The sequence below is a fragment of the Hoplias malabaricus genome, chromosome 10, assembly GCF_029633855.1.
Source record: "Hoplias malabaricus isolate fHopMal1 chromosome 10, fHopMal1.hap1, whole genome shotgun sequence".
Classification (NCBI taxonomy): domain Eukaryota; kingdom Metazoa; phylum Chordata; class Actinopteri; order Characiformes; family Erythrinidae; genus Hoplias; species Hoplias malabaricus.
This window is the reverse complement of record NC_089809.1, coordinates 32,274,087-32,301,273: the sequence shown is the minus strand read 5'-3', so window position 1 is coordinate 32,301,273 and position 27,187 is coordinate 32,274,087. Positions and strand designations below refer to the sequence as shown.

Below are 27,187 nucleotides of genomic sequence, written 5' to 3'. Positions count from 1 at the left end.
GAATTCTCCTGAATTTGGAATCAGTTCCACGCTGATAAATCAGTAACAGCGAACTACATCACATATCTAATAGTATAATCAACATTACACACCTACGGAGCTAAAATAGACAATCATCAACAGATATTTTCATGCTTCTCAATTTTCAGAAGTCCCTTCATCATCCAAACGCCTCCAGAAGCTATTTCTTGGCCGTGGCTCAACCAGCGACACACGGAGAAAAAGCCTGAGCAATTCTGGAACTAATCCCTTAGGCTACATTCACATTACCAGGCTGAAGTATGTGACTCAAATCTGATATTTTCAGGGCTGTGTGGACATTTCAGTCCAAGTCACTTTCATATGTGGCTCTAGATCTGTTATACATCAGATTTGTGAGAATGCGACCTGATTGTCAACGGCCAGATTGGATTTCATATGTATTTTTGCCTGTACGCATGCATCTAGAGCTTTCACCTCAGCCATCACAGGAAACATGGCCAAAAAAATAAAAATAAAATGGAAGAGAGGCTTTTAAACCATTTATAAGCGTTTATAAATGCAGTCTTATTTTAAAGTGATACCGTTTTATCAACTGTAGACATTGCATATGTACAATATAAACACATTTAAAGTGGTACCACTAAAAACACATGTAAACAGTGATGTTTTTGTTGCTAGAGAAAGAGTCTACATGAAGAAACGTATGCAGTTGTGTGCCATTTTAGAGACCGATTCATTTATTTTAAAGACAGATGTGAACCATCTGAGCAAAAAATCTGAATTAATGAATGAGGTTTGTAATTTGAACCTAGCCTTAGTTTTTACCCATTTAAATAGTGAGTAAACATTCTCTGAATTGTTTAATTAAAATGAACAACTGTCTAAGGTCTAAAAATATTATTTGCATTCGTCTGTAGTACAGTGTAATATTTCTCAGTTCATGTTTCCATGCTGTCAGTGCTCTTCCCGTACAATTCCCAATACGCATTACACAAGTACCTCATACAACTAATTACTACAATGAACCCCTCTGGTGTCACCTAATCATAACAGCTGGGTCATAGGTTATTAATCACAAACTAGTGTTAGTGTCACAATCATAAAAGCTAATCAGAACATTATTGAATAAATAAAGCACAAAACACACCCCAGAAATGAAATAAAAAGTCAAACTGAGGTTAGTTATCTAGAGAGCCAGGTGCACTAGTTGTAAGTACTGGTAATGTTACAGAGCTCCAGGGTTTTGGAAACTTTGCCTCTGTCCACTGCCTGTGAGGGGTTCGGTGAGTTCTCCCTTTGTTTCCTCAGGGCGCGCGCCCCTAGTGGGACGTGTCGGTATTGCGGGTGGGGTGCAATGAATCTAAAGAAGTGAGCATTTCTTTATTAATGAGCCCGTCTTTATTAATGCCTTTCTGTTTTGACTATAAAACTTACTCAGTAAAAAGCCCCCACTCCAAATGGACTCATTAATAGCCCTTAAACACACTAAAAGAGCATTAGATAGGACGCCAGAAAAACGTAGCTTGCCTGGAACCAAAATATGCTTTTATTCGGAAACCTTTATTTTGAAAATGCGCCACTGAGATTACCGCGTTTTGGCTGTGAGTCAGACACAGTGGGTCTTATTTCCGCCTTCGTTAAGGCTCCTGTTCAAATGTAAAGCTGCTCCAATCATCAGCTTCACTGGCCTCCTATTCACCATCAGAGTCTGGTTTATAAAGTTAGTTTTTACCAGCTCTGGGCTTGAGGTCAGTAACGAAAGCACAACATAACTAGCGATATAGTGGCTAATTACAGTTATAAAAGCTTGTATATAACTGTTAGGGAAACGCAGGAGGATCTGAGACTTGGTTAACGTTAATATTAGCTGTGTTTATGTTGTGAGAAAGCGCTCTAAACATGCAGCAACTTAACGTTAATCTCTGGCCATGTCCCAAAGCGCACACTGCTGCACTGAATAGTGTATATCCTTATAAGTTTTTCTGGAGTGTTGTAAGTAAAGTTCCATAGTGCGTAAAGTGACCAGACGTCCTCTTTTACCCGGACATTTTGTTTTTCTAGAGCTTACATAGAATTTCGAGAAGCATTTCGTTCACAAACTAGTCCCGCCCTCCCCTACTCCGATTGGTTCGCTCGAGTGAGAAGGGGGCGTGGTGAAGTAGCCTAGAATATTCTGATTGGACGGTCTGACTGTAGAGCTACCGTTATTGGTTGATAACCTTCTCTGTAAACATTTAATTGGTCAGTCTGCACGTCAGTAGTCCTTGTTTACGTCAGGCAAAGCTCATGTACCTACCCTCATCTCGAGCAGCTGTGCCGAAACGTAAATGTAAATTCTCGGAAGAATTAAAAAAGAAATTCCCATGTGTAACAAATAAAGGTGTAAAGGACCTAAAAGCACACATAGGTTCAGCTAAGCATACCCCCCTCCCGCCAAGACGTGTCCTCTTTTTCACCATCTCAGATCTCGTCACCCTAATAGTGCGTTGTTTGGAAACCTCACTTTCTAACGTTAATGTTAACCAAATGTTGTTCCACATCATTATAAGTTTAGTGTTTACTGACTAATTTACACAGGAATCAGCTTATAGTTATCTAATATTTTGGGTTTGGGGTGGGCTTTGACTCAGCAAATATGTCTATCCCCCTGTTTATGTATCTGTTTATGTGTTAAAGTTCAGCAGAATAGTTATGGAAGCATTTGTGTTGCCAGCCTGCCCCTGAGTGTCCTCTTTTTTGAAAACCCAACTATGGTCACCCTACTTGTGGTGGACTGGCATTCCAACCAAGGTGTGCCTTGCATCCAGTGATTGCTGGTGAGGTCCGCACACACTGTGACCCTGGATAGAATAAAGCGTTATACAGAAAATAAATCTGTATAAATAATGTTTTGGGAGATTTTGGCCTGAATTTGATGTTAATTAGCTGTGAAGCCAGTAAGCTATATACAAAGGCACAGGATGCCACTATGGATTGTTTGAGAGCACTGAATCTTGCAGTGACTGAATTTCTGAGGAATTTACTCTTTGTTTTTCTCCAGAACACCATGATAATATTCTAAAAGCAACTTTTTGGACCGAAGCTTTTTCCTTGCCCAAAGTAGGCTTGATTTTAAGCTCATGATTAAGTGTGAATAAAACATGATAAGTCCTTTTGTTTTGTAATTTCCTATACTTTTCCAGGTTTATAAATATATTTTATTTCATATTAGTATTAATAACATTTTACAGAATTAATTACTTTAAATAATTATTAGAATACAACACCTTGAATCTAAACAATTTACTAAAAATATATATTTTGGTGCTTAAAGTGTTGCTTGTCACTGTGTTTTTTCTTATATATTGTGCTTTCCGATGCTGACCAGTGGAGGATGGGTTCTTTTCTTTTGGGTCTGGGTTTCGCTTAAAGCTTCTTCCTTTTGCTCTGAGGAGATTTTTCTTTCCATGGTTACACTGCGGCTTCCTCTAAGGGACTTAGGCTTGGATTGCTGTAAAGCTGATTTGTGATGACATTCGTTGTGAAAAGCTCTATATGAATAAAAATGTAATTGAATTCAATTGTGGAGAACTAAGTATGTGAGTGTGTATGTGTGAATGAGAGATATCACCTCAACAGTTCATATTTCTTTGATCAGTTTAATCTAATTAACTGCAGCCATGTGTTGTTGTGGAACACAAAAACAATATTGCTGATTGAGTTACAACAGCGAGCCATTACAACAATTGAATTTTAGCTAAAGGGTATGCTAACACACGGAGAATCACAAGACACTTGTTTCATCAATGAAATGGGGGATTTTACTGTCTAAAATATTATTTCATAGCACTTATTTTTCCCACCAACATGATGCTGGTGATGGCATTTGGTCCTTCAGGGACAAGCTACGGCTCCAGCATGCAGATAAGAAAAGTTAACAATAGTGAAGTTAACTTCGTTTTCCCAGCTCCTTAAATGAATTTCAACCTTAAATGATACTGCAGCTGCTTTCTGTGAAAGGCACATGTGAATAAAACACTTTGTAAACACACTGAATATGAAGGAAAAACACACAGCCACAGAACCAGTTTAATTTAAAGCATCGTTTAAGGTGGAGCGGGACATCAGACTAAGAAGCTGGGGAATAAGAGGCTATATGCATGCTCAGTGCCACCAGTTCCATGTGAGTTTTACATGATACATTAATAGCAACCACAATAACACAAAACAGCACCCTACTCACCTCGCATTTCCACATTCACAGTGTATTTCCCCAGCTAGTCTGTGCTTTGCTATACACAACCAATGACTACACCTTTCAGCTATGTCTCATAACTCTTTCAAACCTAACCTTAGTCTCCGACCCCTAATGCCAAACTGCACAAGTAAGGATGTGGCGGACTTGGCTAAAAATCCCCTAACAACTATTTCCACCAATGTTACATGCGCCTGCCACCCATGTTCCCTTACCTCAGCCACCACATCTGCATACAGCAGCTTCTTCCTTTCAATTGTTTGATCTACTGCATCCTCAAATGGAGTTGTTACCTCTATGAAATAAAACATCCATTTACATTTAGAGTACAACACCATGTCTGGCCTCACAATGCACTCTTGGATCATTTTTGGAGATGGAAAGATATTGTTAGTCTCGGCACCCTTGCCCACAACTCTTGCCAAGTGATAATCTACATTCAATCGATAGATTAATTCATTCTTTCTTTGTCTGTAACCGCTTATCCAGTTCAGGGTTGTGGTGGGTCCAGAGCCCACACGAAATCATTTGGCACAAGCCAGTGCGTCACATGGTGACACACACACACACATTCAATCACGCTTATGGACACTTTTTGAGTCGCCAATCCACCTACCAATGTGTGTTTTTGGACCATGGGAAGAAACCAGAGCATACCAAGGAAACCCACGCGGACACAAGGAGAACACACCAAACTCCTCACAGTCACCCAGAGCGGGCCTTGAACCCACAACCTCCACAGACTGTAGAAACAAGGAAGTGGCTATATGGAGTGTATGATTAGAGCCTGATAATAATTATGTAAGCATTTAGTGCCTCAATGAAATATAGAATATGAAATCTAGAAACTGTAAGAACTGGTTGTTTTAATTGACACTTTATGGTCTGGATGTTCTAGATGAAAAACATATTTTTCATGTAAATCTATTCCACTCTTCTGAAAATGTAACGGTATCTATTTTATTTCCTCTCCTGTTGGTATAATATGAAGGAAGTAGCGGCCTTATCTTCTGCAGGCTTATCATAATCACCCACCATCAAGTTCTTACCCTTTAGTTGGATTATGTTGGTGTGAGTGCATCATGAGACTGTGTGGGTTTGTGAAATCCTCTAAAGGGTATGCTGATAACCTGCCTTTTGATCTCCAGTTCGGTGAGTTTGATCCAGACTGTTGTCTCAGCTCAACAGATGTGTGCCTCAAATGATTAATTCCTAGCCTCAGGCAAAGCTTAATGCAGATTCACCATGGAGCTACGAAATACCAAATGACTTCTTTACTTCTTTGGAGAAATAACATGGATGTGACATAAATGGAACATATATATATATATCTTTTAAGCTGTTAATACCATTAATTCATTCATTCTTTCATTCATTCAATTCTGTAACCACTTTATCCTGTCCAGGGTCCACTCTGGAATCATCAACCACAGCCGGAACACAACCTGGATGCAGCGCCAGTCCATCCCAAGACCTCACACAGTCACTCAACCACTCACCTATGGACACATTTGCAGTCAATCAAATAACATGTTCTTAACTGAGGGAGGAAACCAACAAAGACATGGGGAGGACAAATTAAAGTGATGAAAACAGTGACCAGAAGTGGGGTTTAAACCCACAACGGCAGAACCCTGGAGTGAAAGTGACAGTGTATACAACTTCCTATCAGGTGTCCCTATATTCCCACCCTTTTGCTTTATGCAGAAAAGTACAGCAGGGCCAGGCCAAGGCCTGCAAACATAACTTTGCTAGATTCACTGCACTCAATTAGATTTTATTTCTGTGTTTTCTGTGCCACACTTAGACACATAGAAAACTGTGTGTAATGCCATTTACTTTGGCATTGCCTTGGCTAAAGATATGTCGGTACTAGCGAAAAATAACTACACACGACGACTGAGACTGACGACTGAAACTTACATTCCAAAGCCTCATGATTTCAAAATCTCTTTTTGTTGAAGTGCAAAGCCACTAAAATAAGATAAACAAATCTAACTGACAATAGATCATAATATCTCAGGTCTTGTATAATTGAGGTGCCACTGACACATCTGAGAGTCTAAAAGCTTATCCGTATAAATATATTTCTTAAAAACCTGCAGGTTCCTGGTGTCCTGGGTTCAACACTTGCAACCAGGTCAGTGTTTGTGTGATTTTCCTATATTCCAGTTTCCTCTCACATACAAAAAACTATGGAGCTATATTTTGGAGAGAGATTAGTCTCAAAATACTTTACAAATCCACAAATAAAGCACAAGTCACAAATATGTTTAACTATTCACAAATGAACACATCCCAATCTGTGTCTCACAGTCTGCAATTTGTACAAATACAGTTACATTTACAAATACATGTTTTTGGTTTGGTTTTAATATCACAATTTTATGCGAAAAAAATATACATTTGTTTAAATTTCAATAACAGAGTCAACACAGAGGAAGCTCCTCCGCCTTTATTGCTATGCTGTCAGTCGTTAGACCACGCCCCTCTTCGTTGATGTCCCGCCTCCCTCGCGAGAAAAGGGTCAGAAGTTCATCTATCCATCCATCCATTATCTGTAACCGCTTATCCAATTCAGGGTCGCGGTGGGTCCAGAGCCTACCTGGAATCATTGAGCGAAAGGCAGGAATACACCCTGGAGGGGGCGCCAGTCCTTCACAGGGCAACACACACACACACACTCACACCTACGGTCACTTTTTTAAGTCGTCAATCCACCTACCAACGTGTGTTTTTGGACTGTGGGAGGAAACCGGAGCACCCGGAGGAAACCCACGCGGACACGGGGAGAACACACCAACTCCTCACAGACAGTCACCCTTGGTCAGAAGTCTGAAACTGAAAAAGAAGGATAATTCATTCATTAGCTGTAAGCGTGTGCGGCATGATGGTGCAGCAGCTAGTGTTGCAGTCACACAGCTCTGGAGGTTGTGGGTTCGATTCCCGGGTGATTGTCTGTGAGGAGTTGGTGTGTTCTCCGTGTCTGCGCGGGTTTCCTCCGGGTGCTCCGGTTTCCTCCCACAGTCCAAAAACATACATTGGTAGGTGGACTTTTTTAGATTGATGGAAAACTATGCTGTGCTATGGATGGTTCTATATAGTGCCTTTCAGAAAAGGCTTGTATATGGCACCAAAAATTGTTCTTCTATTGTTAAGATGTTACGGTTTTTGGAACCATATAGAACCCATATGCCATATAAAACACATGGTTCTATACAGAACCATTTTCTTTACTAAAGACTGTAGAACCATCATTTTTAAGTGTGTATTCTGCAGAGAGTTTGCTGACCTCTCAGGCAATGTTACAGGAACTCCTGCTGGAGACATCACTGCAGCTGTCACCTGAGCTACCATTTGCACAGGGGCATAATTTTACCATCTGAATGTCCCCACAGTTTTTTTTCTGTGCTGTAGGCAGGCACCAGTGCACGGTGGCAGTGGGGAGTCCTTACCCATGATCTTAATTCCTAAATCTGCTCTGCTGCCACTGCCTGTTTGATGCTTTCACTGGTCAGAGCTTATTGAACAGCGTTAACACAGAGCTGTTTCATACCAAAGTAGATTTTTAACCAAGAGCAGTTTCATGCTCATGTATGTGTTCTTTCTTAATGTCATTAAGTGATGTCATGTAAAATGTTTACTGCGTTACATGTTTGCATTCTTGGCTGTGAGTGTCTTGGCTGTGTTTTGTTTTCTTGTTTTCTATCTCTGTTCAAAAGGCTGGATATTCAAAGATCATCTTGAGATAAAACAAGGGAGAGAAATGGGGGAAAAGAGAGAGAGCATGTAGGAGGGAGGAGGGGGACTGAGATACAGAGAGGGGAGGAGATATGGGAAGGCACTCGCCTCTTATATTTCTAGTGGCCCCACGCACTCTCCTCTGGACCACTTTGTTTTTGTGGTCATTGGACTACCAAACATCTCCATCTCCGCTCCTCCACTGGACCTCTCCTCTCCAGAAGGTCTCTACATTCAATGCCTAGGTTTTGGTTATAGTTTTATGGAAATGGCTAATGTTACTTTCCATATCGACAAGCAGCATGCCTACATGGAGCATTAATATTTTAAATCCATAAATATCAGGAACAATTTCTGTCGGAATTCTACAGAAGGTAAGATTGGTTGTTGAACTTTTTTTTCTGCTTGATTTTCTTCTTGTAAATATCACACACTCTACAGGTGTTTTTACGATGTCATCTTTCACATTAGAACTCTTTGTTTTACCGTCTATAAATCGGTGTGGGAATCACTGGAGTAACAAATTAAATTAAAAAACACAATGAAAAATAAATAAAAATGTAAAACATCTGATTTAAAATTGTATTTGTTTACATGAATAATACATTTTTAAATCAATTTAACTTTTCTATTTGACCTTTGTCTTGATACTGAAGATCTCACAATATGAATTATATATTTAATTATTAATATTTATTTATTTGTCTTTAATTTCAGGTATCATTACAGACATATTTATTATGTTATGTACATAAATATAAAAGTTGACTCTGTAAAATTATAGGTTTGTTGATTTTGAAAATTAATTTATGTAAAACCTCTACACAAAATAATTGATATTATTTTTCTGTAAATTGTAGTACACAGTCTTAATGCATTTAATTGTGTAGAAATGTGTTTTCTATGGAGGGTGTGTACAAAATTTCTCTTATAATATAAAAAAGTTATTTAACCGCTGTTAATTACTGTGTTTATATAATATTTTAAAATACATTTTATATTAATTAGGGGAACTTCATATTTCAATCTGTTTAAAATCATTTTTGTTGTATAAAAGAATTGTTTGCAAATTTCATTATTGTATTTGTCAAAAGGAAAAGAATGGAAACGATCTAGATCTTTGTTTTCAATCGTGATTGCTGCATGTTTTCTGTTTTTTGGCCCAGAACTAATGCAGGTGCGTAGCCAGCACCCTGTCATGTCTCCGGCGTGTTTCGAGATTGTAAATGATCTAACATCAACATGGCCGTCTTGCTCCTCCTTTCCCTGCTGTCTCCCTTTCTCCCTCCCTCTTTTTCTTTTTGTGTGTTCCTCTCGTGCTCTTGTGGTAGAGGCTGCTGAACCCGTTGCGGGAGACTCAGTCTTTGCCCTGCCGGTTCCCGAGGTCCAGCCCAGCACCCCATGCTCAGAGGCAGACTGCCGGCCGCACACATGTCCTCTGTCATTGCCCCCGCCAAGCCCTCCAGCACTATGGGCCCCAAAGAAGTGGAACTGATCCTAGTCAAGGAACAGAATGGGGTACAGTTCACTTCCTCAGCTCTGGTCACCCCCACCGGCCAGACCCATTCATCTGGGGAGCCCCGTGAAACTTGGGGGAAGAAGATTGACTTCCTGCTCTCCGTCATTGGCTTTGCAGTGGACCTGGCTAATGTTTGGCGGTTCCCGTACCTGTGCTACAAGAACGGTGGTGGTAAGACATTCTCTAACCTGCCAGATATTTTATGTTCTATGTATTTTAGTTACAGGATAATAAGTGTTATGATTTAGTGAAAGTGTGACCTTATGGCCCAGAGTGTGCTCACTGCCCCTAATGCACTGGTGTGTGTGTGTGTATGTCCAGTGCCATATTATACACAGCCATTCAGGCTCAGGGCCTAAATATGTATCTCCAAACTGCCAGTGTAGGAGCTTTTTAAATTATACTAAGCTGCAATTTCAAAAAGAGAACAATTAACAATTTAGCCTTGTGGATGAAGTACATCAAAAGCTATGTGACACGAACATGGTCTTGGCAGGAATTCTCATGTCAGTGCTTGTCTAAAATCCCTCCTCTTTTATACATAGCTGTACAGAAACAACTTAGAAGACCATTCTAATCCTGTACATATAAGGGAAACTACCTGGATATATTTCATAATCCATTCAAATAAATGAGATATTTTGTTGTATAGTGTGATATGCTTTTTTATTAGCTCTTTCTCCTGAGGTTGGAGTTAGCTGGTCATCTTTGCAATGAATAGTAACTGACCACACTGCTGCTCTTAATGAGGAATAGAGGAAAGTGTAAAGTCTGTGTGTCTTAAAAGTAAATAGAATAGTTGTTTATTAACACCTATTATTTTATTCCAAATTGCTTCCTTTTTCCAGGTGCCTTCCTTGTGCCCTACCTGTTCTTCATGGTGATTGCAGGAATGCCGCTGTTCTATATGGAATTAGCACTGGGTCAGTACAACCGGGAAGGAGCCGCAGGAGTCTGGAAGATTTGTCCAATCTTTAAAGGTAAGGTTGATATGATGTTTCTTTATTTCAGTCGGTTGAGATCAGTTGCCGAATGAGGATTGTGGACCACTCTGGTCTCATAAATACGGCAGTTTTCAACAAGGTATCATTCTGTAGTCTCATTTGTGGCGTGCAGGTGGTGGATGAGCACAGATGTGTGAGGGATAGTGTTTGTGTCCCTCGCTTTCAGAGGACGTGGCCAGTCAGCCTACAGACAGGTACCGTTTATCTCCAGCTGAAAATGCTCACAATCAAAAGGGAGACAGTAAAATTGGCTTTTAGTATCAAATCTGTTCACCATATCTTCTCCCTCATTTGGTAGCAAGCACATTTTCTGCCACTCCAGCTATAGAACAGGGAATTAGCATGCATGATGGGACGTTGGCTCGCAGCGACCTTCCCTGTCACTTTTTCTAGATCTTTATCATCTGTGCTCGATTGTGCCAGTGGGTGTTTGTGATTGTTGGGCAGGCCAAGGCCTGGAGTCGCAGATCTCACCACTTTATACCGCCATTTTAATCGGTAATCAAATACTTTATCAAATTCATTATGAATTTGTGAACTTTTAAAGTGAATGATCTGAATCAGGACTGGCTCCACCATGACCCTGAACTGTATAAGAGAGAGAGACATGAAACGAATGAAGGAATAAATAAGTGATTTAGATCATTCTTCTCAATCCTGTTTTGTTTGCTGTCTGTAGACCTTACACCTCATGATTGTATTTACTCTGAGTTTGTCTGCACCCAACTACCAGCAACAACCAAATTTTAAGACAAACAACCATAATTTACAATGTTAACAATAAAAATACCCAAATCTGAATTGTTTTCATTGTAAATCATCCCAAATCATAAAATCCAAAATCCACTCTTTATCTCGTGCTGAAGTGTTCATGTTTTATTTTCTTGTGCCTCATTGTTTTGTTTTAGACTGAAAAACCATTTATGTATTAATTTAATCCATTTGAATTGCTTCATTAGCTTAATTAAATGGAGTCATAACTTTTGTACAGATTATACACTAATCGTGGCTTTGAAAACTGTAGTTTGACTGTAGTATGATCGACATATATAAATTAGCACCAAATGTGACTAAATGTAGTTTTGTACACTTTGGCATTTGCTCTGGTGGCATCATGAAGGGAGCAACATGGAATGTTCTTGTTTTTCTAACAGTCTTGAAGTTCCAGACATGCTGAGAAGTTTTTGGAATCTTGAAGAGCACCTAAAATGTTCTTTTAAATCTTTTTTAATATTAATGTTTTGTTAAAAAATGTATAGGCTTCAAGATTTAACAAAACACCTACTTTGATTCGGGTTTGACCAAAATTTCAGTAACTGAGGTAAGAGGTCACAGCAGCGGTATTTGTCTTTAACTTTGTGACACACCTTTATCAACTTTAACTAAAGGAAACTCTAGATTAACAACGACTGAACCATCATCTGTCTGTCACTATGTGGACACGATGTCTTCTTTCTATAGCCATAGAGGACTGTCAGGACAGAGGAAGGAAGGAGAGAGAGAGAGAGAGAGAGAGAGAGAGAGAGAGAGAGAGAGATAGACATCTTAATCACAAGCTCTGCTTTCTGTGCGCCTGTCACTCTGCAGGAGATTACTGTAATTACTGCTGATCAACACGTTCACTTCCTCAGGATCGATGCTCTCCAAAGCACTGAAAATCACACATGTGCAGCTAATAAGGGAATTCTGTCTCTCTGCTGACAGCACTAGAGATTTTTTTCCTGTAGAGAGGATGACTTATTAGCACAAGGTGTGGAAGACAGAGACCTACAGAACTTTGTGAGTTCAAACTTTAAAACTTGAAGTTACCCAGGTCACACTGCGATGTCTTGGCACTCTGGATGGTGATGAGTGAGTGGCTTGTTTAGGATTCTACTGCATACTTTATTGTCTCTGGTAATGAAACTAGTGAGCCACTTGCCCATGGTTTGGGCCCAAGGGGTGCCTTGATTTATTGACATTATTGGCTGCTAATGCAATGCAAGAAAGATATTACACAATTACAGAAATACTAGGTGAGACACGGTGAAATTTAAGACGTTACCAACTCACGTCATCTTACAACTTTTCAGAATATTTCAAATGAAATATTACCTTATTAAATGATTGGCACAGATTGAGACTGTAGTCCATCTTTTGACTATTTTGAGTGTTATATTCAAAATATAAAATATTTTATTTATTTTTTCTCTATTTCTCTTAAATCTGAAATATGACACTGATGTGTTGTGGTGTGTTATTGTGTATTGTGTTGTGTTGGTCATCCACTAGTCCAGTGGCTCCCAAACGTTGTCTGCAGCACCCACTTTTTGTGGATGAGTATATTTTCAATTAAAAGTAACATGAATTATGCATTTCATTGATTTGCCTTGTTGAATCCCCCACCTGCAAAACTGGCACTTTGTGTGTGTTTGTGTGTATGTGCATGTGTTCAGTGTCGTAGATGGATTAAATGAGGAAGACACATTTAATTGTACACACTAGTCCTTCATCAGAGGTCACTGGATACCACCCTCAGGATGCTGCTGGCTGGATAGTTTTAGATGCTGGACAATTCTTAGTCCATCAGTGACACTTAAAAACTCCAGCTGCACTACTATTCCATTATCAGGAAATACTTCTTGTGTGGTTAGATATAATATATTTCACTTGCACAAGGAAAGGGAAAGTCATATGTAAAAGAACAGGTAATCCCAAACTGAATTTTATAAGACGAAACCTATAAGACCTTGTAAAACGTCAAAAATGGCAAAGAAAGATTTGATCAAGCTTCACTTGCCTCAGGTGTTTCCATCCATACCTGACAAACCAAGCATAGCTTAGACCTTAGCAATGTTTTTGTATAGAATTGATGTATGGGTTTCTCGTTGCATAACGGTGTTTCAGGTTGCATATATTGATGCAACATCAGGCTGTCTTACATGACAATGGTTTTCCATAGTACTATCACCTGCGCTGGGGACGACTGCCCGCCACTCTGTGTGTGGGCATGTGTTAATTGCCACAAGTGGGTTAAATGCTATATGCAGAAGACACATTTATCTGTACATTGTACAGTGACATAAATGCATGTTTCAAATTTTCATTTCAGGGTAGAAAGGTGGTTTCTCATGAAATGCTGTCTGAGGGCTCAAAGGTCATACACATTTAACAGTGGGTTCTTTAGTTTGCCTCACACTGACTGTTCTCCCATTTTCTTTGATTTTGCTTAGTCATTTTTATTTGACCTGTGAAGGGAGGTAGGCCCTTGTACATGATGGTCTGGGTGTGTAAGTAGTTTTACATTATCTTTTTTTCAGGTGTGGGATTCACAGTGATCCTCATCTCTCTCTATGTTGGTTTCTATTATAACGTAATCATCGCCTGGGCTCTATTCTACCTCTTCTCCTCCTTCTCGGGCAAGCTGCCCTGGGTCAACTGCAACAACACCTGGAACAGCGCCAACTGCTCCGACTTAAACGGCACCTTACTGAACGACTCCCACAAGGCCACCCCAGCCTTGGAGTACTTTGAGTGAGTTCATTTCTCATGGGAGTAGATATGGGGTAATATGCACTGTATTTGTATATATTAAGATCCACATTCATTGCTCAACTAACACACATTCTACCAGCAACCTTTGTTTAGACCCATTCTGCAACACTGATCATGTAACCAATAACGAACATTCCACTCATTCATTTGAATAAAATAATGCAATCGTTATACATTTTTAGAAATAAATTCATGCATAGCCACTCCTGTAGTAATTTAAAAACATTTGGCATAAATCTTAAAATTCATTGTCTTTAAGATGATTAAAACATATTCAGTTGTGGCCAGGTGTTCAAACTTGTGCTATATGACTCTTAATAGTGTTTACGTACAAACTTCCACTATGTCTAAGACATTAACATTTTCTTGAAGAACAGTGTGAGTGTGACAGTGTTTCTGTGACAGCATTGTTTTATTTCCAACATAGGCGTGGGGTGCTGCATTTGCAGGACAGTGGGGGGATTGATGATCTAGGCTTGCCCCGGTGGCAGCTCACATCCTGCCTGGCTGTGGTCATTGTGGTGCTGTACTTTAGCCTCTGGAAGGGGGTCAAAACCTCTGGGAAGGTGAAGCTGTATTTTCAGATTTGAAAATGAAGTGTAATGGTCTGTGTTGTCAGTATATTTTAAAATATAGATAAAATAGATTTTGATTTAATCAGAATGTTTTTTCTTTTTATGGATCAGGTCATTGTTTATAAGATTAAAACGTTCATTCATGTTTTATGCATTGGAAAGAAGGAACATATTGATTTTGTGTTTCTGTGTAAGGGACCACAATGAGTGAGATTATGTTTTTTTCATAATTTACCGTTGACCAGATATACTTTCCACAAAATTCTAGTATACTTTGGGAAAATAGATTTCTGCTTAATACAATGCATGAAGAATTATGTCTGAATGGTATGGGTTTGATAAATGTTTAATTGGATTGTGGAGAGTATCTAATGTAATATGTAACATTGATGAGAATAGTAATGTTAGTAATATTTATTGAGCATTGACGCTTCCAAAATCTCCTAATACTACATTGTAATCTAATTCAAATCATAAGAAAGTATTGACTCTTGTAGTTATGAAATCTTAAAACTGTGGTCAGTTAAATATTTAGAATTTACTTTTTTTTAGCAGAATTCCCCTAATGGTCTCAACGAGCTTCATTCAACATACATCCTTCACCACCAACAATAACTGCAGCTTCTGAAGGCTTACTATATGCAGATTGCAATTTAGCTTCAGTGGATTATGATCAATAGAATGTTCATTGTTTGCCTGTATCTATCTGAGCCTGGTGTGTGTGTGTGTTTATAGGTGGTGTGGATCACAGCCACCATGCCCTATGTGGTCCTGACTGTACTGCTGCTCCGCGGTGTCACCCTGCCTGGAGCTATCGATGGCATTAAAGCATACCTCAGTGTAGACTTCCTTCGTCTGTGTGATGCTCAGGTATACACACACACACACACACACATGCATAAATACACATGCACACACACACACTCAAGACACATGCACGTGTACACACCTGCACACCAACACTCTCATACAACACAACAACCAACACTGTCATATTACACTTCCAGCCAGTAGTGCACACATTTAATTTCAAATAAAATTCTATTTAATGGTACATAAGCTGGACAAAGACTAGTCTTTGAAGATGATTTGAATATTTTTTGACAGTACAATAAAGTTCTTAAATGTTTATTAAGATATATATTATATGATAAAATTATTATTGTTTATATTCAAAATGTAATTAAGTTACTACACCAGTTCTTAATATTTCTAGTACAAATCATTCCAGAAAAATTCAGTCTTTAAGGAATGCTCTGGTAATCATTTCGGACACATCTGACAAATTCCAAATCACAAAACAGTGTCGTGTTTACCTGTAGCATTTTTCATTTTATTGAACAATGGTCATATTATTCATTATTTATAAAGGGAGAAGACTGATATAGAAATGTATATAGAAAATGATCCTATAGTAATACTATAGCAATTAATATTGCAATAGGAAACCTTCATGAAGGCAAGATTTGTGCTGAGGATGATAAACAGTTTGACATTTTAGGGAAATATGGCTGCTCCCCAGGAAGAACAGGTTTTCCCCCCAAATGACTGCAATTGTTTATTAATAAAAAGTAAAAAGATAAAGCTGCTGTTTTGCTGGTTGAGCTGTTGAGGTTAATATTAGAGTTGAGTTAAGTGTAGAACATATGCATCAGTTATGTTTATATACAGAAGATCAGTAAAACCACAATGATGGAAACACACTCTAGTGTGCGTTTGTATATATACTCTGCAAAGCAGCTTGTTTATTCATTTTCAACATCTTAACTGCGCAAATGGAGTTGCCATTTGTCTTAAGTTTTCTAGAATAACTGTTGCTCCCAATACAGACGCCACATTGCAGAAAAGCCTCAAAGCTGCAATTTCAGAATTAGATTAGGCACATGCAAGCAGCAGCAATTTGCAAAATTACCCTGTATTCACAAGTGCCTTTCATCTTTCTGTTGAATGAGTTTCCTGCAATTATCCTTAATGATAGGTGTTGTGCGCCGTCTTTTGTGTGGCTGGCCGGACCGTTTGTTTCGCAGGTTTGGATCGAGGCTGCCACACAGATATGCTTCTCTTTAGGAGTGGGGTTTGGTGTGCTAATCGCTTTCTCCAGCTACAACAAATTTAGCAACAACTGCTACAGGTAGGCATAGGCTCTTAAACCCAGGAGACTCTACTGCTCACGCTCAAGTGTGTGTAAACCCATATGCTGCCTGTCTACATTTTAAAAGCTCCTATGTTTAAAATATATTTTTCTGTCATTGTCCAAAAATTTCATCTGATTTTTGCCAATTTCAGTAGTGATTGTAACATTAATTTTAACAATTGTTTGGGGAAACTACACAAAAAATGCCCTTTGCCAATAAATACACTTTTAAATTAAGATTTTAAATTTTAATTAAAAAATTAAGCTTAGTCCTGAAGTATATCATAAAAATAAATAAATAAAATTAAATAATTGAAAATAAAGTTAAATAAAATGATATTTGGTCCTGAATTATGAGGCTGATGTAGCCAGACGTGTGCCATTTTACTGCTTTTGTTACTGTTATTGTGTTTATTTTTCAGAATATGTTTGTATATATATATATATAGATATATATAAAACATTTAAAACTTACACAATAACACTTTATTGTTTTATATAATCATTTTTACTGTTGGGCGGTAAAGTTTCGCTGCAGGAAGTGTTGTTTCAACACAGATCCAGGGTCCTCGGGTTGTGGGTTCAATCCCCCTCTCAGGTCCCTGTCTTTGAGGAGTTTGGTGTGTTTCCCTGGACCAGACGTTGGCTTTAAGGTAGAAAATGTTGTAGCATGTATGTTTAAGCATTAATAGTGTAGTAAGATACGTGTAAATTATATTCGACTCAGCACCTCTTTTGGACTTGTTGTTGATGATAGTATGGATGATCTAACTTTTCTTTGGTCTGAACACATAAAATGCTAATTACTTCTAGAAAAGACGTGAAATACTGATTTGTCTGGTTCTACTGACTATAAATGAATGATGTTTTTATGCAGTGCCATCTGAGGGATCAGACCCACAAAGTGGTGATTCATGACCCATTTGTACTTTTAACGCTCTAGGCCTTCCCTGGATGCCAATGATGTTTATCAGATCATGATTGCAATCCTCTTTTAACATCGCCTATTTGAAAATTCAAAGGATTCATTGTATATTTTTAACTGAAATAAAGCTGAACAGACAAATCATTAACTCTTGTAATCACAAGGTCTGAAATAAAATACAAGTCAAAGTAAATTTAGAAATCTGTGCTTTATTTATTCGCATTTTACATACAGTTCCAAAATTTTCAGTATAGAACCAGTGAAGTATTTGTTTTATATGTTTCTCTCTTTCTTTGTGAGTGAAGATATGTTTGCCATAGTATCTTTTAATAAGAACAGCACAGAACCAGACTCTCTGGCTCCAAGGTCCTTAATTGGGTATGGTGAAGAGTGTAACGTGTCAAAAACTGTGACTGTGACTGTGAAAAACTGTGTTACGTGATTTAACTGTTCCAAGAAACTCTTTATTTCCCAGTAAGACTTTGTGTATGAAATGTGTGTCCCATATGTATGCCCTATATGTAAACAGAGGCAGGTCATCTGTCTTATCTACACTATTTACAGCCTAGTACATACAGACATATGTTATCTGACTGGATCCCGGCCAGTGGGAACACAGTGAGATTCCTCTCTAAAATCTCTTTGGGGCAGCTCTAAACTGACTTAACTGTTTAGAGGAAAGACATCTGTCTCTTGACTTTTATTCATTATCCATTAAAAGTTTTGAACAGTGGGTTCTTTGAATAATCTGACAAAAGTGTAGTTTCCAACTCTGAAGGGGAAAGTATGTAGAGTTCCCCTCTATGGGGAATTAATGTATTGTTTCTCTAACATTTATCTGATCTTCATTTTCCTGTTTCTTACAGAGATGCCATCATCACCAGTTCCATTAACTCCCTCACAAGTTTTTTCTCTGGCTTTGTTATCTTCTCTTTCCTGGGCTACATGTCTCAGAAACACAACGTGGCTCTTGATAAAGTAGCTACCGATGGTGAGCATCAATGACTGTGTTTTATTCTGTAAAGTATATTTATACCTTTTTGTTATCTCTGGTTATTTAATACACTCCCCGGTTCATTCAGTAGCTCTGACGTATCTCAATAACTTTGCTTTACATTTACAATTATGGCATTGAGCAGACACTCTTTTCCAGTGCACCTTACAAAACCACTTTGTCATCTTGTTCAGAGAATACATCCTCACAAGTACAATCAGGGTTAGACTCCATATACCACCAAAAGAATTTGTTGAGGCCTGGTAAAGAGAAACACAGTGTAATACATTTCAAGGAAATTCATGTCGTTTCAATAAGGGCAGTATTAGTAGTAATTTAAATACTGTCTCTAATATCATGCTAATAAAGACAAATAGCCAAGCTTTTTTATTTTTTGCAGATAGTGCCTCATAGTAATCACTTTCTTTTGTAAGAGATGATGTACTTAGTATTCTTTCAATCCCTGAGAAATTAATTGCTATAGACCTTCAGTCAATGTATCAATTGCCTGTTGTAAGTGCTATTATACAGAGTGTTGACACATTTATTGCAAACACCAGTCTAGCAACGTACACTCATTCTGAGTAAGAAATCAATGTGTGTCAATTCAGATACAGATCATAAGTTATAATTTGTCTTTGTGGTCAGAATGAGAAAATTAAGCACTGAAATATAAGAAACAGCCTCATTCTAAAATTATTGAGCAAAGCAAGGCAGGAACACACCTTGGAGAGGGCACCAGTCCTTCACAGGATGACACACACACCTATGGACACTTTTGAGTAGCTAATCCACCTACCAACATGTTTTTGGACCATGGGAGGAAACCCACGTGGACACAGGGAGAACACTCCAATTCCTCACAGACACCCGGAGCAGGACTTGAACCCACAACCTCCAGGTCCCTGGAGCTGTGTGACTGCGACACTAACCTGCTGCACCACTGTGCCTCCCCTCCCTGACCCAATCTTCATTCAAATAAAATAAATCCATGAAGCAAATATTATTTGTAGTTAAAATATTTCAATTCACCTTAATAAAATAAAAAAATAATTAATAAACTCATAAAAGTAATCATAGCAAATAATACAAGTTCCTGAAAGATTAACCTAAAAAGATCAAACCTGTGGTTTGGTGTTGTGTTCTGTTTTCCAGGTCCAGGCCTGGTGTTTATCATTTACCCTGAGGCAATAGCCACGCTGCCAGGCTCCTCGATTTGGGCCGTCATTTTCTTCATCATGCTGCTCACACTGGGGATTGACAGTGCGGTAAACAGAGAAGGACAGAACCCTGTCCAGTGGCTAATTTCCTAATACTAAGGATTCTATACAATCAGTCACCTGTCAGAGAACTATCACAGCACTCCTCATCCATATCATGAAGAGCAGTGGTCCATAAGATATTTTTATATTGTGCACAGTCTCTGTATTTTCATCAGTTGATGGGCAAAAGGGTTTCTTTATTTTATCTTAAATTGCTTAATGTTTTTTAGCTGGCTTGTAACTATGCACACTCACTGTTAGGAACTGTACCACACACAATTTAGCCAGTTTCACATTTAAAAAATATTCTGAATAAAAACTGACATGACGCCATATCAGTTTTATTACATTTACAATGTCAGGGTTTGAACATTTGCAATGCAGCCATATTTTAAACTGTAGCAGCAGCAGCATTGCACTCTAGAGTTTAAAATATAGCTTTTTGTTGATATCTTTATTCACCTAGATTGTACATTCAGCAAGATTACTGAATTCTGCATGGAAACTGCTACAATGCCATGTGTGGCACGTGACAGTAATAAACACAAACATATTTGTGTTCTTACTGCGGCTGGTGTGAACGGCTATGTTAACGTAAGAGCATATAGTGTGCACGTAAGAAATGTGTTACAGAAGCTGGTGCTGTTGTGCTTTGGATCAGTGACACATTTTATTCCCAATTTTAGCCATGATTTTGAACATAGTTTTCAGCAAAATCTATACATCGGCACTGCTAAAGTTCATACGTTTTATCATTTTATCTTTTTTTTATCATTATTAGAATATTAATTAAATACAATATAATTTATTTGAAAAGCAAGAAAAATATAACCTGGGTTACTTAGCGACTGCATTCTTCAGCAGTCTGAAAGACATTGATGTAAACATTTTTACATTGACACAGATGTAAAAAAAACCAATCCAAATCCAATTATTGGTAGCTTAATTTGTTTAATTTTAAATTTTAAATATGGTTAATTTAACCACATTTCATAACTTAAATTTGACTGGACACATTTTTTGCACGTGTGAGATATAGTGAGATTTAATGGTGTGTGTAAATTGTATTTTTTTCTGTCTTCTTCTAGATGGGTGGTATGGAATCTGTGATCACAGGGCTCATTGATGAATTCAAGTTTCTGCACAGACACAGAGAGCTCTTTACACTCTTCATTGTGGTCTCCACTTTCCTCATCTCACTCTTCTGCGTCACCAATGTGAGCAAGACACAAAAAATATGTCATTTCAACACTCTCCTACTAATCCTGAAATTAAAAAACACAGACCAACTAATTTCCCAATGTTGTACCAGCCATTATATGGTTCCTGTTTCTAATTTTGCAAAAAAAAAAAAAAAAAAAACGGATAAAGAACCACTCCCCAATTTTGTACCTTTCATTGTCTGGTTTTCATTATAGAAAAATCCCATTTTGGATGCTATAACGAAAGGTGCACGGACCTCTGGGTGACTCAAGCCATGTTCGTGACTCAACCTTTCATTGTATGATTCAAAATGGGTCCACACTTCAGGTCCTCATTATCATAACAGCAGGATTTACATATACATGCATAAATAATTAGACAGTAGTGAATAAACAGTCTGTAATGCAAAACTTTTTGCACACTGATGTATGCAAAATTCCCCAACAAACATTCTAATGTTGGCAGTCATCTTTTTAGTGTTTCAACAAACAATAGACAAGCAAAGTGAACCAGTCTGAAGACAAAAATAACATCACATTTCAGTGCATTACCACATTAGCTGTGTGGATCTGGAGCCTAGCTGTGGATGAGCTGTGGTGCTTCATCCTTTTGGTATTTTGACCAAAGCATGTCATAGAGATTTCATTACAACCCCCAGGGAACTGTGTTAATTTGTTAATAGGGGTGTAATACATCCTCTTTGAGATTAATTACAGAAAGTAAGGCTATTAGAAAAATAGCCTGCAGATGAACAGGTTAAATTCATATTAATATAGAAATGTTACCTGTCACAAATTACTTGCATGACAAATTTACCTGCATACAACAAACTTGCATGCAGATTTAAAGTTTTCCTTGTGTTTGCACAAAACTATTTAATCTATAAAGGGATTAGATGCTAATATGTAATTACAAATGTTTAGGAGAAAAAAATGAGATAAACTCTCTCTTTCTCCCTGTATTTTTCTCTTTGCTTCACTCCTTCCATCCTTTGTCTGCTGACCCCAGGGTGGCATCTACGTGTTTACTTTGCTGGACCACTTTGCGGCAGGAACATCGATTCTCTTTGGAGTGCTGATTGAAGCCATTGGCATCGCTTGGTTTTACGGTGAGGGCGCGAGGCTCCCCGGCATGGCCAGGGAAGCCAATGCACCATTAAGAATGTGATGGCCTATCATACAAGAGAATGGACAGCTGTGCTCCAGTGCTGCTTCACCTCGTTACTGACTTGAATGACATTACACAGCAAGATGGGCAAATTTTAGCTGTGGAATGTGGAGATACATCACTTTTATCGTTATCTTCATACAATGGCCATCCACTTCATTAAAATCCCCGTAGCCTAACCTTGCTGTTGTACAGTTAGCCATTCAGTACCAATTTCGAATAAGAGTACACTTATAAAGGTTTATAAATGGTTCACAATCTGTTTATTAATTGTTATTAATTAGGTTGTAAATGCATTAAAAGTAATTTATAATCATTTATAACACATGGATAAAAAAGCAACAGTGACCTGCTGTTTGCCAAATAGTGAACCATTTTCCAGTAAGGTTTGTCATTTTCTCTATTAGAAGAAAAAGAGGTCACTTTCCCTTTTTATCTGTGTTACAAATTATTATTAATGATTTACTGTGTTTACAACCTAATTAATAACCATTTATTAACAGATTTTTAAAACATTATAAACCTTTATAAGTGAAGCCTTATTTTAAAGTGTTACTGCCATTTGTTGTTACATATTTGTGTAAGACATTATCTAACACTTCATCATTGATTAATGTGAGCGTCTATGTGTTTATGTGTGTGGTGTCCCTTTGTTTAAATGAGTTGATCAACTCCTACCAATGAGAACAGCTTGGTGCTTTGCATTTGATTTTCATTGCTGCCCATGGAAAGTGGGTTCTTGTCAGAGGAGGTTGAACTTTTTGAATGTCCCCTGGGGCATGCTTGGCTGCAGCAAAGACCTGAACTTCAAAGAGCCCACGTCAGCTCAGGACAAGCAGGGCAATCAGCTGGCTGAGGGCTCAATAGGGGAGAACCCTGATTCTACTTTGACCACAGGGGTCACCATGCTACCGGCTGTGGCCCTCAACGGTAGCTTTTGTTCAGGGCAAGGCATACCAATATAGCTTAAGGCTTCCTGGCCTTTTTGGAAAGACCCATCAGTAGCAGCAGTCACCCACAGCTATAGCCCCCTGCCACTGACCCAGCTTTGCTCTCAGTAGACAGAAAGTCTCTCTCTATTTCTACTTCAAGCCTTGATAAGTGCCTTGCGGGCAGCTGGATATAGAGAGCAGTTAGCTGACCATGGAAGTGCACAGCAAAATCCATTGTCCTTAATTGTTTTCTACATGAAGCTCTCATATTTTTTAAGTAGTTGATAGACATTAACATATATGAGTTTATTGTTTTTTGTTACTGCACTGAGTTTAAATCTGTGTGTTTGTGATTTCAGGAGTGGATCGATTCAGCGATGACATCCAGGAAATGATTGGTCAGCGGCCAGGATTATACTGGAGACTCTGCTGGAAGTTTGTCAGTCCCTGTTTCCTGCTGGTATGCACACTTCGTATTAGGAAAATAAAATGTAGATGAATTACTTGGTTGCTTACATACACACAAATAAATCCCAGCACAAGTGGCACTTTTCCAATAGTAAATGCAGAGTTCCTGCAAATGCTGTAAAGAAACGTGCAACATATTACATGTGCTCTAAGTAAGCACAGGAGCTCAGTGTTGCATAAACATTCTCTTATTTAAGTTTGGTTTCAAATATTGCTTACATCTTAACATCTAAGCATATGCTTTGATTATTAAAGAATCATCTGCCAAAACCAATATCATGAGCCCATATAGTGTAAACACTTCATAGACAGACACCAGACAGAGCAAACAGTGGCCAGACTTCTAACTTAGGAATTTTCACATGAAATGGACATATGATTTGTGGCATTTTAATGTGTCTGGTGTATAATTTAAATCATAAAATTAATTAATCAGGTGGGTCAGAGGGGTATGTCTGTGTTTATCTAAACTCTAGGTATTGAACTAACTAAATGATTCATGTATGTTTTTTCCTGTTCTTTCCATTCAGTTTATGGTGGTTGTCAGTTTTGCAACATTTAACCCCCCAAAATATGGGTCCTACTCCTTTCCCATGTGGGCCAACATGGTCGGCTGGTGTTTGTCCATTTCCTCCATGATCATGGTGCCACTTTATGCCATCTACAAATTCTGCAGTCTGCCAGGAAGCTTCTGTGCTGTATGTTCATCTTATTTCCTAAAACTACAGTCAGCGGTCATTTAAAATTGCAGTCAACAGTCACTGAGAGGCCAAAGTTGCCCGAATTGTTTGCTTCACTGATGAGTGTACAGCCAAAGCAAAATGTACAATTGGATTTCTTCATAACACTTTAGGATAGTATTACTTTGTGCATTCCTGAATGTTCTAAAGGCCTCTTTAAAAAGGTTCACAAACATCCATTAGCTCTTTAAAGGCCCAAAAATTCTCCCTAAAAGAACCAACAATAACCACTTTGTGAAATGTACTTTTTAGACGTCAGGAAGTCATATATGCAGACAACTAGCATTCATGACTGTTTCTTAATTATTCTGGATTTTTTTTAAAGTAATTTTCAGAAGTTTAATAAATCTGCCATATAAGCTGTTTACATCCTTCCTTCTGCAGAAACTAGCGTATGCCATCACCCCAGAGACGGAGCATCACATGGTGGAGCGTGGGGAGGTGCGGCAGTTCACGGTAGGGTCCAAGAGTTTTATTAAATTCATGCTGAACAAAAAGCTCAAACAAGAAACAGGCAGTTGTTTACATAAATTTTATGGGTGAACTTTTCATTATGCTAAATATGACATTTAAACCACACTGTAATGGCAATTTGATTTTAAAAGAAGATATGATTTGTGTTATTCTTGTTAGAGAACAATTGATCAGACTGAAATTTATGACCATAATCATAGTTGAAGAGTCGCTGACTGCCATTATGTTTAGTTTGTAGAAGATTAAAGTAGGTAGGTTTGAACTATGCATAATTTGGAGCAATAGGTCTGTGCATCTACACTAATAAAATGCTGGTAATCAGTTTGCTTTTTTTTGTGGTCCTTGGTTCTTACTCATTAACTTTTCATTTTGTATTTTTTTCCCAAGCTTCATCACTGGCTGGTTGTTTGAGCCCAGCACCATTCCTGAAAAGTCTGAGCACTTGGCTGAATATGGGGGTGGGCCGCTGTTTGCCAAACAAAACGTAAAATCTAGTTGTTTCTTTCTTGCGTAATTGAACATGTGGCTGTAACGTGATATTTCAATCACATTTAAATTCTCAGTATAAGATGACTGTTACAATGGCTGATGTTGTCTCCCAATGACTGTTCATTGTTTATTTTTTTGTGATTAGAGTACAACTGAGCCTTATTGATCAATGTGAATGAAGTGTCAAATGCTATATACTGACTAAGAATCTAGAAAAAAACAGTAATGCTTAATAAATAGTGATATTACAGGACCTATATATATCCACTTTGTGTTTGAAAAGATTGAAATAATCAACAGTACATTTCACCAAATATAAAGCCCTATAGGGTTTAACTCTGAAGCCATACATTCAGTAACAGCTCTGCTGAGCAAATGGGATGCAGAACACTTATGTATTAGCACAGTGCATACTGCATTTATGTATTTGCCCAATGCTGTAACCTATTTTCAGTTCTATTACAAATGTTTTCTGGTCTCTTATATAGTGTGATTTATACAAAAACCAGGACGCAAAACATGTCTCATATCTAGAAATATATGTAGTTATGTAGGTTACAAAGATACAGGTACTTCTCTGAGGCAATTAGTTCAATTAAAAAGCGTATTGTTTTAACTGTATATACAGTCCTGAAATTAAGAGTACTTAATGTCTAAAGGAATAAAATGAGCAGTACAAACAATATGATATGTCTTTATTCATAAGAACATTGTTTCCAATCATAATTAAAAGATCTTTTATTTATTCACTAAGTTGACACCATTGAGTGACTGCTGAAATTTGCCACCCACTGTAAAATATCAATAAAAGGTTAATGTATAAACAGTTTCAAAAGCAGTCTGTCCTCTGTTGTGCACAGGTGTATCTTTACAGTTATACCAGTTATACGGATACAGACTCCAGGTTTATATGATCTAATACATGTTTACGAATAATCCAAGTGAAATCAGATCAGTTTCATAGAGCCTGGCCAATATATTGTTTGGCTGATAATACAACCCTTTAATGATGACTTGTGGATTGTTCCAATGCCAAGTGTAGATTAGAGGCCTGTGAAGCCCCAGAATTGGGCTGTGGAGCAATGGAGCTACATTGTCCTAGGATGAGTTCCATACATTTAGGATGGAGTGGCTTTTGTATTTCAAACAATACATGAATCATCAGGTTCAAAGAAGAGATTTCCAGTGGTTCAACTGAACAGCTTTATCATACTTTGTAAATATTTTGAAACCTGCAACACACTCCAAAATAGTTGGGACAGAGACGTGTTACCAATGTGTTGCATCACCTTTCCTTTAAATTGCAGTTTACGCTTTTGGGAATTCATATTACCAATTGTTAAGGTTTTGCAAGAGGAATTTTTGGGCATTCTTGATTGCTATTAGGGCTGTCACAATAATTAAATTTTAACTGATGAATATTTGTCATACAAGTAACTGCAATTAACAATTTAATTGTCTGTTTTTTACACTCCCCAGCATTTTAATGGGCCTTTATGCTTAATGATAACCTAATAATGTACACACACTTTTATGGTAAAAAACGTCAGTTTATTGAACAGTTTATTCATAAATATATGTAAAGATATTTGCCCCTTGTCCTGTTTTTAATTAAAATTGTATGTTTGAAAACAATATTTGCAAATTCACAAAGTAAGCAAAACAAATCAAATGTACAATGGCTTAAACATGTGTTATTTACTGGCTTGGCATATTCTGGGCAAGGAATACTAAGGCTAAGTTCACACAGCAGGTAAAGAGGCCCAGTCATACGTGACACGGATGTGTCGTTCATGTGGCTGTAAGAACA

At 38.0% G+C, this 27,187-nt stretch overlaps 1 protein-coding gene across 1 annotated transcript; it reads left to right on the top strand.

The window, feature by feature from the left end:
- The first annotated feature begins 8,280 nt into the window (after positions 1–8,280).
- Positions 8,281–26,106, top strand: slc6a3 (solute carrier family 6 member 3). The gene is made up of 15 exons (XM_066682636.1): positions 8,281–8,331; positions 9,289–9,647; positions 10,325–10,456; positions 13,780–13,993; positions 14,442–14,580; positions 15,325–15,459; positions 16,617–16,720; positions 18,515–18,639; positions 19,798–19,910; positions 20,993–21,121; positions 22,116–22,215; positions 23,566–23,666; positions 24,205–24,372; positions 24,799–24,870; positions 25,276–26,106. The coding sequence occupies exons 2-15, from the start codon at positions 9,359–9,361 to the stop codon at positions 25,297–25,299; spliced, it is 1,845 nt and encodes a 614-aa protein (XP_066538733.1). The 5' UTR covers positions 8,281–8,331; positions 9,289–9,358; the 3' UTR covers positions 25,300–26,106.
- Positions 26,107–27,187: the final 1,081 nt, after the last annotated feature.

Coding starts and splice junctions, on each gene's coding strand:
- slc6a3 (XM_066682636.1), top strand. CDS start 9,359: ATGCTCAGAGGCAGACTGCCGGCCGCACACATGTCCTCTGTCATTGCC. Junction 10,457..13,779: donor GATTTGTCCAATCTTTAAAG/GTAAGGTTGATA, acceptor TCTTTTTTTCAG/GTGTGGGATTCACAGTGATC. Junction 16,721..18,514: donor TTTAGCAACAACTGCTACAG/GTAGGCATAGGC, acceptor TGTTTCTTACAG/AGATGCCATCATCACCAGTT.